Raw genomic sequence first — 12,932 nt, 5'->3', positions numbered from 1 at the left:
CCCCCCTCTCTCCCTTTCTCTCTCTACCCCCCTCTCTCCCTTTCTCTCTTTACCCTCTCTTTCTCTCTACCCCCTCTTTCTCTCTCTACCCCCCTCTCTCCCTTTCTCTCTTACCCCCCTCTTTCTCTCTCTACCCCCCTCTTTCTCTCTCTACCCCCCTCTCTCCCTTTCTCTCTTTACCCCCTCTTTCTCTCTCTACCCCCCTCTTTTCTCTCTCTACCCCCCTCTTTTCTCTCTCTACCCCCCTCTTTCTCTCTCTACCCCCCTCTTTCTCTCTCTACCCCCCTCTTTTTCTCTCTCTACCCCCCCTCTCTCCCTTTCTCTCTCTACCCCCCTCTCTCCCTTTCTCTCTCTACCCCCCTCTTTTTCTCTCTCTACCCCCCTCTTTTTCTCTCTCTACCCCCCTCTTTCTCTCTCTACCCCCCTCTCTCCCTTTCTCTCTTTACCCCCTCTTTCTCTCTCTACCCCCTCTTTCTCTCTCTACCCCCCTCTCTCCCTTTCTCTCTTTACCCCCTCTTTCTCTCTCTACCCCCCTCTTTTTCTCTCTCTACCCCCCTCTTTCTCTCTCTACCCCCCTCTCTCCCTTTCTCTCTTTACCCCCTCTTTCTCTCTCTACCCCCCTCTTTTTCTCTTTCTACCCCCTCTTTCTCTCTCTACCCCCCTCTCTCCCTTTCTCTCTTTACCCCCTCTTTCTCTCTCTACCCCCCTCTTTTTCTCTCTCTACCCCCCTCTTTCTCTCTCTACCCCCTCTCTCCCTTTCTCTCTTTACCCCCTCTTTCTCTCTCTACCCCCCTCTTTTTCTCTCTCTACCCCCCTCTTTCTCTCTCTACCCCCTCTCTCCCTTTCTCTCTTTACCCCCTCTTTCTCTCTCTACCCCCTCTTTCTCTCTCTACCCCCCTCTCTCCCTTTCTCTCTCCCCCCCTCTTTTTCTCTCTCTACCCCCCCTCTCTCCCTTTCTCTCTCTACCCCCCTCTCTCCCTTTCTCTCTTTACCCCCTCTTTCTCTCTCTACCCCCTCTTTCTCTCTCTACCCCCCTCTCTCCCTTTCTCTCTTTACCCCCTCTTTCTCTCTCTACCCCCCTCTTTTTCTCTCTCTACCCCCCTCTTTCTCTCTCTACCCCCCTCTTTTTCTCTCTCTACCCCCCCTCTCTCCCTTTCTCTCTCTACCCCCCTCTCTCCCTTTCTCTCTTTACCCCCTCTTTCTCTCTCTACCCCCCTCTTTTTCTCTCTCTACCCCCCTCTTTCTCTCTCTACCCCCCTCTCTCCCTTTCTCTCTTTACCCCCTCTTTCTCTCTCTACCCCCTCTTTCTCTCTCTACCCCCCTCTCTCCCTTTCTCTCTTTACCCTCTTTTTCTCTCTCTACCCCCCTCTTTTTCTCTCTCTACCCCCCTCTTTCTCTCTCTACCCCCCTCTCTCCCTTTCTCTCTTTACCCCCTCTTTCTCTCTCTACCCCCCTCTTTTTCTCTTTCTACCCCCTCTTTCTCTCTCTACCCCCCTCTCTCCCTTTCTCTCTTTACCCCCTCTTTCTCTCTCTACCCCCCTCTTTTTCTCTCTCTACCCCCCTCTTTCTCTCTCTACCCCCTCTCTCCCTTTCTCTCTTTACCCCCTCTTTCTCTCTCTACCCCCCTCTTTTTCTCTCTCTACCCCCTCTTTCTCTCTCTACCCCCCTCTCTCCCTTTCTCTCTTTACCCCCTCTTTCTCTCTCTACCCCCTCTTTCTCTCTCTACCCCCCTCTCTCCCTTTCTCTCTCCCCCCCTCTTTTTCTCTCTCTACCCCCCCTCTCTCCCTTTCTCTCTCTACCCCCCTCTCTCCCTTTCTCTCTTTACCCTCTCTTTCTCTCTACCCCCTCTTTCTCTCTCTACCCCCCTCTCTCCCTTTCCCTCTCTACCCCCTCTTTCTCTCTCTTTCCCCCCCTCTCTCTCTACCCCCTCTTTCTCTCTCTCTCCGTCTATAGGAGTTGTATGAACACATGAACAGCTCTCTGAGAGGGACAGCTCTAGAGGGATCCCAAGTGTTCCTGGGTAACTGTTCTGCCATTCTCCCTGGCTTCAAATGGCACCCCATTCCTTTCATAGACCCTGCTGTAGACCCTGCTTTAGACCCTGCTGTAGACCCTGCTTTAGACCCTGCTATAGACCCTGCTGTAGACCCTGCTGTAGACCCTGCTGTAGACCCTGCTGTAGACCCTGCTATAGACCCTGCTGTAGACCCTGCTATAGACCCTGCGTTAGGCCCTGCTTTAGACCCTGCTTTAGGCCCTGCTATAGGCTTTAGACCCTGCTTTAGGCCCTGCTATAGGCTTTAGACCCTGCTTTAGACCCTGCGTTAGACCCTGCTTTAGGCCCTGCTTTAGGCTTTAGACCCTGCTATAGACCCTGCTATAGACCCTGCTATAGACCCTGCTTTAGACCCTGCTTTAGACCCTGCTATAGACCCTGCTTTAGACCCTGCTTTAGGCCCTGCTTTAGGCCCTGCTTTAGGCCCTGCTTTAGACCCTGCTTTAGACCCTGCTTTAGGCCCTGCTTTAGGTCCTGCTTTAGGCCCTGCTTTAGACCCTGCTTTAGGCCCTGCTTTAGACCCTGCTTTAGGCTTTAGGCCCTGCTTTAGGCCCTGCTTTAGACCCTGCTTTAGACCCTGCTTTAGGCCCTGCTTTAGACCCTGCTTTAGACCCTGCTTTAGGCCCTGCTTTAGGCTTTAGGCCCTGCTTTAGACCCTGCTTTAGACCCTGCTTTAGGCCCTGCTTTAGGCCCTGCTTTAGGCCCTGCTTCAGGCCCTGCTTTAGACCCTGCTTTAGGCCCCGCTTTAGGCTTTAGACCCTGCTTTAGGCCCTGCTTTAGGCCCTGCTTTAGGCCCTGCTTTAGGCCCTGCTTTAGTCCCTGCTTTAGGCCCTGCTGTAGACCCTGCTTTAGACTTTAGGCCCTGCTTTAGGCCCTGCTTTAGGCCCTGCTTCAGGCTATAGACCCTGCTTTAGGCTTTAGGCCCTGCTTTAGGCCCTGCTTCAGGCTATAGACCCTGCTTTAGGCCCTGCTTTAGGCTTTAGGCCCTGCTTTAGGCCCTGCTTTAGGCCCTGCTTCATGCTTTAGGCCCTGCTTCAGGCTTTAGGCCCTGCTTTAGACCCTGCTTTAGACCCTGCTTTAGACCCTGCTTTAGGCCCTGCTTTAGACCCTGCTTTAGGCCCTGCTTTAGACCCTGCTTTAGGCTTTAGGCCCTGCTTTAGGCCCTGCTTTAGGCCCTGCTTTAGGCCCTGCTTTAGGCTTTAGGCCCTGCTTTAGACCCTGCTTTAGACCCTGCTTTAGACCCTGCTTTAGGCCCTGCTTTAGGCCCTGCTTTAGGCCCTGCTTTAGGCTTTAGGCCCTGCTTTAGGCCCTGCTTTAGGCCCTGCTTTAGGCCCTGCTTTAGGCCCTGCTTTAGGCTTTAGGCCCTGCTTTAGGCCCTGCTTTAGACCCTGCTTTAGGCACTGCTTTAGACCCTGCTTTAGACCCTGCTTTAGGCCCTGCTTTAGGCCCTGCGTTAGGCCCTGCTTTAGACCCTGCTTTAGACCCTGCTTTAGACCCTGCTTCAGGTTATAGACCTTGCTTTAGGCCCTGCTTCAGGCTTTAGACCCTGCTTCAGGCTATAGACCCTGCTTTACACCCTGCTATAGACCCTGCTTTACACCCTGCTTTAGACCCTGCTTCAGGCTATAGACCCTGCTTTACACCCTGCTTTAGACCCTGCTTTAGACCCTGCTTTAGACCCTGCTTTAGACCCTGGGGGGGGTCTTCTCTCAGATCATGACGATGAGCACCAAATGGCTCCCTATTTCCTATATAGGGCGCATGGAGCTCTGGTCAAAAGTATTACACTCTATAGGGAGTGGGGTGTAGTTTGGGACGCATGTTCACACGTGTGATAGAAATGTCCTCCCTGAGGCAAATTTCACATTCTTCACATTCTCTCCCGACAGGTATGTCACCAAGAGATTTAATACTGCACTTTCGACACAAGGTACATTTAATGTGTTTTGAGGCGAGCGGATGACTTGTAAAGGTTTACGTTTGAGTCCCAAAGGGCACCCTATTCCCCTATATAGTGCACTACTTTTGACCAGGATCCCCCAAAGAACCGTAGCCCGAAGAACGGTAGCCCCTATGGGATCTGGTTTAAAGTAGTGCACTATAAACGGATTAGGGTGCCATTTGGGAAATCCTCCTGGAAACATCTGCCAAAGATTGTAGTTTCGTTGTTGTGGTGCTTTAATTGACATGCTTCCTTAACTCTCCCCTTCTCTGACATGCTTCCTTAACTCTCCCCTTCTCTGACATGCTTCCTTAACTCTCCCCTTCTCTGACATGCTTCCTTAACTCTCCCCTTCTCTGACATGCTTCCTTAACTCTCCCCTTCTCTGACATGCTTCCTTAACTCTCCCCTTCTCTGACATGCTTCCTTAACTCTCCCCTTCTCTGACATGCTTCCTTAACTCTCCCCTTCTCTGACATGCTTCCTTAACTATTCCCTTCTCTGACATGCTTCCTTAACTCTCCCCTTCTCTGACATGCTTCCTTAACTCTCCCCTTCTCTGACATGCTATCGTAACTCTCCCCTTCTCTGACATGCTTCCTTAACTCTTCCCTTCTCTGACATGCTTCCTTAACTCTCCCCTTCTCTGACATGCTTCCTTAACTCTCCCCTTCTCTGACATGCTTCCTTAACTCTTCCCTTCTCTGACATGCTTCCTTAACTCTCCCCTTCTCTGACATGCTTCCTTAACTCTCCCCTTCTCTGACATGCTTCCTTAACTCTCCTCTTCTCTGACATGCTTCCTTAACTCTCCCCTTCTCTGACATGCTTCCTTAACTCTCCCCTTCTCTGACATGCTTCCTTAACTCTCCCCTTCTCTGACATGCTTCCTTAACTCTCCCCTTCTCTGACATGCTTCCTTAACTCTCCCCTTCTCTGACATGCTTCCTTAACTCTTCCCTTCTCTGACATGCTTCCTTAACTCTCCCCTTCTCTGACATGCTTCCCTTCTCTGTCATGCTTCCTTAACTCTCCCCTTCTCTGACATGCTTCCTTAACTCTCCCCTTCTCTGACATGCTTCCTTAACTCTCCCCTTCTCTGACATGCTTCCTTAACTCTCCCCTTCTCTGACATGCTTCCTTAACTCTTCCCTTCTCTGACATGCTTCCTTAACTCTTCCCTTCTCTGACATGCTTCCTTAACTCTCCCCTTCTCTGACATGCTTCCTTAACTCTCCCCTTCTCTGACATGCTTCCTTAACTCTCCTCTTCTCTGACATGCTTCCTTAACTCTCCCCTTCTCTGACATGCTTCCTTAACTCTCCCCTTCTCTGACATGCTTCCTTAACTCTCCCCTTCTCTGACATGCTTCCTTAACTCTTCCCTTCTCTGACATGCTTCCTTAACTCTCCCCTTCTCTGACATGCTTCCCTTCTCTGTCATGCTTCCTTAACTCCCCCCTTCTCTGACATGCTTCCTTAACTCTCCCCTTCTCTGACATGCTTCCTTAACTCTTCCCTTCTCTGACATGCTTCCTTAACTCTCCCCTTCTCTGACATGCTTCCTTAACTCTCCCCTTCTCTGACATGCTTCCTTAACACTCCCCTTCTCTGACATGCTTCCTTAACTCTCCTCTTCTCTGACATGCTTCCTTAACTCTCCCCTTCTCTGACATGCTTCCTTAACTATTCCCTTCTCTGACATGCTTCCTTAACTCTCCCCTTCTCTGACATGCTTCCTTAACTCTTCCCTTCTCTGACATGCTTCCTTAACTCTCCCCTTCTCTGACATGCTTCCTTAACTCTTCCCTTCTCTGACATGCTTCCTTAACTCTCCCCTTCTCTGACATGCTTCCTTAACTCTCCCCTTCTCTGACATGCTTCCTTAACTCTCCCCTTCTCTGACATGCTTCCTTAACTCTCCCCTTCTCTGACATGCTTCCTTAACTCTCCCCTTCTCTGACATGCTTCCTTAACTCTCCCCTTCTCTGACATGCTTCCTTAACTCTCCCCTTCTCTGACATGCTTCCTTAACTCTCCCCTTCTCTGACATGCTTCCTTAACTCTCCCCTTCTCTGACATGCTTCCTTAACTCTTCCCTTCTCTGACATGCTTCCTTAACTCTCCCCTTCTCTGACATGCTTCCTTAACTCTCCCCTTCTCTGACATGCTTCCTTAACTCTCCTCTTCTCTGACATGCTTCCTTAACTCTCCCCTTCTCTGACATGCTTCCTTAACTCTCCCCTTCTCTGACATGCTTCCTTAACTCTCCCCTTCTCTGACATGCTTCCTTAACTCTCCCCTTCTCTGACATGCTTCCTTAACTCTCCCCTTCTCTGACATGCTTCCCTTCTCTGTCATGCTTCCTTAACTCCCCCCTTCTCTGACATGCTTCCTTAACTCTCCCCTTCTCTGACATGCTTCCTTAACTCTTCCCTTCTCTGACATGCTTCCTTAACTCTCCCCTTCTCTGACATGCTTCCTTAACTCTCCCCTTCTCTGACATGCTTCCTTAACACTCCCCTTCTCTGACATGCTTCCTTAACTCTCCTCTTCTCTGACATGCTTCCTTAACTCTCCCCTTCTCTGACATGCTTCCTTAACTATTCCCTTCTCTGACATGCTTCCTTAACTCTCCCCTTCTCTGACATGCTTCCTTAACTCTTCCCTTCTCTGACATGCTTCCTTAACTCTCCCCTTCTCTGACATGCTTCCTTAACTCTTCCCTTCTCTGACATGCTTCCTTAACTCTCCCCTTCTCTGACATGCTTCCTTAACTCTCCCCTTCTCTGACATGCTTCCTTAACTCTCCCCTTCTCTGACATGCTTCCTTAACTCTCCCCTTCTCTCTCATTCTCAACCCCCCCTTTAGGTTCTGATCCTCTTCAAACTGATTCTGCTGGAGAAGAAGGTGAACACGTGATTTAGCAGCGACAGCATATCACAACTAAATGACATTACCACACACGGTGACCTCACAGCGAGATGGCACATCGTATCGTAAGTCCCTGGAGGTGTTTTATCTCCCGATAGATGACTGTGTGTATGTCCCCCGTCTCAGGTCCTGTTCTACGTGTCTCCAGTCAACAGGCTAGTAGGAGCTCTGATGACTGTACTGTCACTGTTCCCAGGTGAGAGTCCACCAGTCACTATATACAGTAGTGCGCTACTTTTGACCAGATCCCTATGGGTGATATAGTGGGGATGGGTGATGTAGTGGAGATGGGTGATAGGTTGGAGATGGGTGATATGGTGGAGATGGGTGATATGGTGGAGATGGGTGATTATAGTGGAGATGGGTGATATGGTGGAGATGGGTGATTATAGTGGAGATGGGTGATATGGTGGAGATGGGTGATTATAGTGGAGATGGGTGATTATAGTGGAGATGGGTGATTATAGTGGAGATGGGTGATTATAGTGGAGATGGGTGATTATAGTGGAGATGGGTGATATGGTGGAGATGGGTGATTATAGTGGAGATGGGTGATACGGTGGAGATGGGTGATATGGTGGAGATGGTGGAGATGGGTGATATGGTGGAGATGGGTGATATGGTGGAGATGGGTGATTATAGTGGAGATGGGTGATACGGTGGAGATGGTGGAGATGGGTGATACAGTGGAGATGGGTGATACAGTGGAGATGGGTGATACAGTGGAGATGGGTGATATGGGTGATACAGTGGAGATGGGTGATATGGTGGAGATGGGTGATATGGTGGAGATGGGTGATATGGTGGAGATGGTGGAGATGGGTGATATGGTGGAGATGGTGGAGATGGGTGATACAGTGGAGATGGGTGATACGGTGGAGATGGGTGATATGGTGGAGATGGTGGAGATGGGTGATACGGTGGAGATGGGTGATACGGTGGAGATGGGTGATACGGTGGAGATGGGTGATACGGTGGAGATGGGTGATACGGTGGAGATGGGTGATACGGTGGAGATGGGTGATACGGTGGAGATGGGTGATACGGTGGAGATGGGTGATACGGTGGAGATGGGTGATATGGTGGAGATGGGTGATATGGTGGAGATGGGTGATATGGTGGAGATGGGTGATATGGTGGAGATGGGTGATACGGTGGAGATGGGTGATACGGTGGAGATGGGTGATACCTTGAATGTGGGTGATACCTTGAATGTGGGTGATATCGTGAGTATGGTGGATATGGGTGATATAATGAAAATGGGTGCCATTTGGTACACACTTTGTTGGATTCTTCTTCCCCCATACTGAAGGTCAAAGGTCATGTTGAGTCCTATAGGTCAGGATATCATGTATGCTGTGTTCCGTCCTCTAGGTATGATAGAGCACGGCCTGGCTGACTCCTCCCACTACCGGCCCAAGAGCAGCGAGGATATCACTACACTATATCACTGTGTGTCGGCGGCAGAGGAGGAGTTGGTCTCTGTTTCCGTCACTGACGTCACCAACGCTACCGTGGAGCTAATGGGGGAGGAGGGCTTCGGAGAGGACCACACCACCTCCACCGTGAAGGCTTCACAGAGGACATCGCCTTCCCCAGAGACCTGCACCCCAGCTAGGGAGAACACCCAGCTGAAACCTCCCTCCCAGACTTCCCCGGACTCCTCGGAGAGCGACTGGGAGACACTGGATCCCGGTGTTTTGGAGGAAGGGACTAGAGACTCGGAGACGGGGGGTTCAGGGGCCCTGGAGCCCCCGGAGACTGGTATCCCCATCACGGTGCAGCCTCGGGGCCTGTCGGCAGGGACAGGGGGCCAGGGAGCCGTCTCTCAGGGCCTGTCGGCAGGGACAGGGGGCCAGGGAGCCGTCTCTCAGGTCCTGTCGGCAGGGACAGGGGGCCAGGGAGCAGTCTCTCAGGGCCTGTCGGCAGGGACAGGGGGCCAGGGACCCGTCTCTCAGGGCCTGTCGGCAGGGACAGGGGGCCAGGGAGCCGTCTCTCAGGGCCTGTCGGCAGGGCCAGGGGGCCAGGGAGCCGTCTCTCAGGGCCCGTCGGCAGGGCCAGGGGGCCAGGGAGCCGTCTCTCAGGGCTTGGTGTCTGGACTGGAAGAGGATCAATATGGCCTGCCACTCGCCATCTTCACCAAGGTACCGAACACATCCGTTCAGCATTTACTAGAAAGCTCTTTATCAGCATCTGTAGATCTCTCTCACCGTCGACCAATCAACTAGCAGTGTTTCTCATCCACAGAGACCTTGACCTGTTTTTTAAATTATTCACCTACATGTTGCCACGGCAACAGCCAACTGATCTAGCGTTCCTCTGTAGTTACAGGGTGGGGGGGTTGATCGTTCCTCTGTAGTTACAGGGTGGGGGGTTGATCGTTCCTCTGTAGTTACAGGGTGGGGGGGTTGATCGTTCCTCTGTCGTTACAGGGTGGGGGGGTTGATCGTTCCTCTGTAGTTACAGGGTGGGGGGGTTGATCGTTCCTCTGTAGTTACAGGGTGGGGGGGTTGATCGTTCCTCTGTAGTTACAGGGTGGGGGGGTTGATCGTTCCTCTGTAGTTACAGGGTGGGGGGGTTGATCGTTCCTCTGTAGTTACAGGGTGGGGGGTTGATCGTTCCTCTGTAGTTACAGGGTGGGGGGTTAATCGTTCCTCTGTAGTTACAGGGGTGGGGGGGTTGATCGTTCCTCTGTAGTTACAGGGTGGGGGGTTGATCGTTCCTCTGTAGTTACAGGGTGGGGGGTTGATCGTTCCTCTGTAGTTACAGGGTGGGGGGTTGATCGTTCCTCTGTAGTTACAGGGTGGGGGGTTGATCGTTCCTCTGTAGTTACAGGGTGGGGGGGTTGATCGTTCCTCTGTAGTTACAGGGTGGGGGGTTGATCGTTCCTCTGTAGTTACAGGGTGGGGGGTTGATCGTTCCTCTGTAGTTACAGGGTGGGGGGGTTGATCGTTCCTCTGTAGTTACAGGGTGGGGGGTTGATCGTTCCTCTGTAGTTACAGGGTGGGGGGTTGATCGTTCCTCTGTAGTTACAGGGTGGGGGGTTGATCGTTCCTCTGTAGTTACAGGGTGGGGGGTTGATCGTTCCTCTGTAGTTACAGGGTGGGGGGTTGATCGTTCCTCTGTAGTTACAGGGTGGGGGGTTGATCGTTCCTCTGTAGCTACAGGGTGGGGGGTTGATCGTTCCTCTGTAGTTACAGGGTGGGGGGTTGATCGTTCCTCTGTAGTTACAGGGTGGGGGGTTGATCGTTCCTCTGTAGTTACAGGGTGGGGGGGTTGATCGTTCCTCTGTAGTTACAGGGTGGGGGGTTGATCGTTCCTCTGTAGTTACAGGGTGGGGGGGTTGATCGTTCCTCTGTAGTTACAGGGTGGGGGGTTGATCGTTCCTCTGTAGTTACAGGGTGGGGGGGTTGATCGTTCCTCTGTAGTTACAGGGTGGGGGGGTTGATCGTCCCTCTGTAGTTACAGGGTGGGGGGGTTGATCGTCCCTCTGTAGTTACAGGGTGGGGGGGTTGATCGTTCCTCTGTAGTTACAGGGTGGGGGGGTTGATCGTTCCTCTGTAGTTACAGGGTGGGGGGGTTGATCGTTCCTCTGTAGTTACAGGGTGGGGGGTTGATCGTTCCTCTGTAGTTACAGGGTGGGGGGTTGATCGTTCCTCTGTAGTTACAGGGTGGGGGGTTGATCGTTCCTCTGTAGTTACAGGGTGGGGGGTTGATCGTTCCTCTGTAGCTACAGGGTGGGGGGTTGATCGTTCCTCTGTAGCTACAGGGTGGGGGGTTGATCGTTCCTCTGTAGCTACAGGGTGGGGGGGTTGATCGTTCCTCTGTAGTTACAGGGTGGGGGGTTGATCGTTCCTCTGTAGCTACAGGGTGGGGGGGTGGATCGTTCCTCTGTAGCTACAGGGTGGGGGTTGATCGTTCCTCTGTAGTTACAGGGTGGGGGGTTGATCGTTCCTCTGAAGCTACAGGGTGGGGGGTTGATCGTTCCTCTGAGTTACAGGGTGGGGGGTTGATCGTCCTCTGTAGTTACAGGGTGGGGGGGTTGATCGTTCCTCTGAAGCTACAGGGTGGGGGGTTGATGGTGCCTCTGTAGTTACAGGGTGGGGGGTTGATCGTTCCTCTGTAGCTACAGGGTGGGGGGTTGATCGTTCCTCTGTAGCTACAGGGTGGGGGTTGATCGTTCCTCTGTAGCTACAGGGTGGGGGGGTTGATCGTTCCTCTGTAGTTACAGGGTGGGGGGTTGATCGTTCCTCTGTAGCTACAGGGTGGGGGGGTGGATCGTTCCTCTGTAGCTACAGGGTGGGGGGTTGATCGTTCCTCTGTAGCTACAGGGTGGGGGGTTGATCGTTCCTCTGTAGTTACAGGGTGGGGGGTTGATCGTTCCTCTGAAGCTACAGGGTGGGGGTTGATCGTTCCTCTGAAGTTACAGGGTGGGGGGTTGATCGTTCCTCTGTAGTTACAGGGTGGGGGGGTTGATCGTTCCTCTGAAGCTACAGGGTGGGGGGTTGATGGTGCCTCTGTAGTTACAGGGTGGGGGGTTGATCGTTCCTCTGTAGTTACAGGGTGGGGGGTTGATCGTTCCTCTGTAGTTACAGGGTGGGGGTTGATCGTTCCTCTGTAGTTACAGGGTGGGGGGTTGATCGTTCCTCTGAAGTTTCAGGGTGGGGGGTTGATCGTTCCTCTGAAGCTACAGGGTGGGGGGTTGATCGTTCCTCTGTAGTTTCAGGGTGGGGGGTGATCGTTCCTCTGTAGTTTCAGGGTGGGGGGATGATCGTTCCTCTGTAGTTTCAGGGTGGGGGGTTGATCGTTTTTCTGTAGTTACAGGGTGGGGGTTGATCGTTCCTCTGAAGTTACAGGTGGGGGGGTTGATCGTTCCTCTGTAGCTACAGGGTGGGGGGTTGATCGTTCCTCTGTAGTTACAGGGTGGGGGGTTGATCGTTCCTCTGTAGTTACAGGGTGGGGGGGTTGATCGTTCCTCTGTAGTTACAGGGTGGGGGGTTGATCGTTCCTCTGAAGTTACAGGGTGGGGGGTTAATCGTTCCTCTGTAGCTACAGGGTGGGGGGTTGATCGTTCCTCTGTAGTTACAGGGTGGGGGGTTGATCGTTCCTCTGTAGTTACAGGGTGGGGGGTTGATCGTTCCTCTGTAGTTACAGGGTGGGGGGTTGATCGTTCCTCTGTAGTTACAGGGTGGGGGGGTTGATCGTTCCTCTGAAGTTACAGGGTGGGGGGTTGATCGTTCCTCTGTAGTTACAGGGTGGGGGGGTTGATCGTTCCTCTGAAGTTACAGGGTGGGGGGTTGATCGTTCCTCTGTAGTTACAGGGTGGGGGGGTTGATCGTTTCTCTGTAGTTACAGGGTGGGGGGTTGATCGTTCCTCTGTAGTTACAGGGTGGGGGGGTTGATCGTTCCTCTGTAGTTTCAGGGTGGGGGGTTGATCGTTCCTCTGTAGTTACAGGGTGGGGGGGTTGATCGTTCCTCTGTAGCTACAGGGTGGGGGGTTGATCGTTCCTCTGTAGCTACAGGGTGGGGGGTTGATCGTTCCTCTGTAGCTACAGGGTGGGGGGGTTGATCGTTCCTCTGTAGTTACAGGGTGGGGGGGTTGATCGTTCCTCTGTAGTTACAGGGTGGGGGGTTGATCGTTCCTCTGTAGCTACAGGGTGGGGGGTTGATCGTTCCTCTGTAGTTACAGGGTGGGGGGTTGATCGTTCCTCTGTAGTTACAGGGTGGGGGGGTTGATCGTTCCTCTGTAGTTACAGGGTGGGGGGTTGATCGTTCCTCTGTAGTTACAGGGTGGGGGGTTGATCGTTCCTCTGTAGTTACAGGGTGGGGGGTTGATCGTTCCTCTGTAGTTACAGGGTGGGGGGGTTGATCGTTCCTCTGTAGTTACAGGGTGGGGGGTTGATCTATTAGTCATTGTAGAAAAACATCCTGATATCTAGATTTCATCTCTGATATGTAATTTAATGTAAACCCCATCATAAATGTCAGTTGGTCAGGTAT

At 52.5% G+C, this 12,932-nt stretch overlaps 1 protein-coding gene across 1 annotated transcript in view; it reads left to right on the top strand.

Moving 5' to 3' along the window:
* LOC129823236 (late secretory pathway protein AVL9 homolog) overlaps positions 1–9,235 on the top strand; it is a 33,485-nt gene extending 24,250 nt beyond the window's left edge. The window contains exons 6-10 of the mRNA XM_055882119.1: positions 1,954–2,020; positions 3,946–3,986; positions 6,870–6,908; positions 7,059–7,128; positions 8,307–9,235. Coding sequence (XP_055738094.1) covers positions 1,954–2,020; positions 3,946–3,986; positions 6,870–6,908; positions 7,059–7,128; positions 8,307–9,160 — 1,071 coding nt within the window. The 3' untranslated portion in view covers positions 9,161–9,235. The remainder of the gene's footprint in view (positions 1–1,953; positions 2,021–3,945; positions 3,987–6,869; positions 6,909–7,058; positions 7,129–8,306) is intronic.
* The last annotated feature ends 3,697 nt before the right edge of the window (positions 9,236–12,932 follow it).

Source organism: Salvelinus fontinalis, chromosome 25 (genome assembly GCF_029448725.1).
Source record: "Salvelinus fontinalis isolate EN_2023a chromosome 25, ASM2944872v1, whole genome shotgun sequence".
NCBI lineage: Eukaryota > Metazoa > Chordata > Actinopteri > Salmoniformes > Salmonidae > Salvelinus > Salvelinus fontinalis.
The sequence above is the reverse complement of the archived record's forward strand: the minus strand, read 5'-3'. Positions and strand labels throughout refer to the sequence as shown.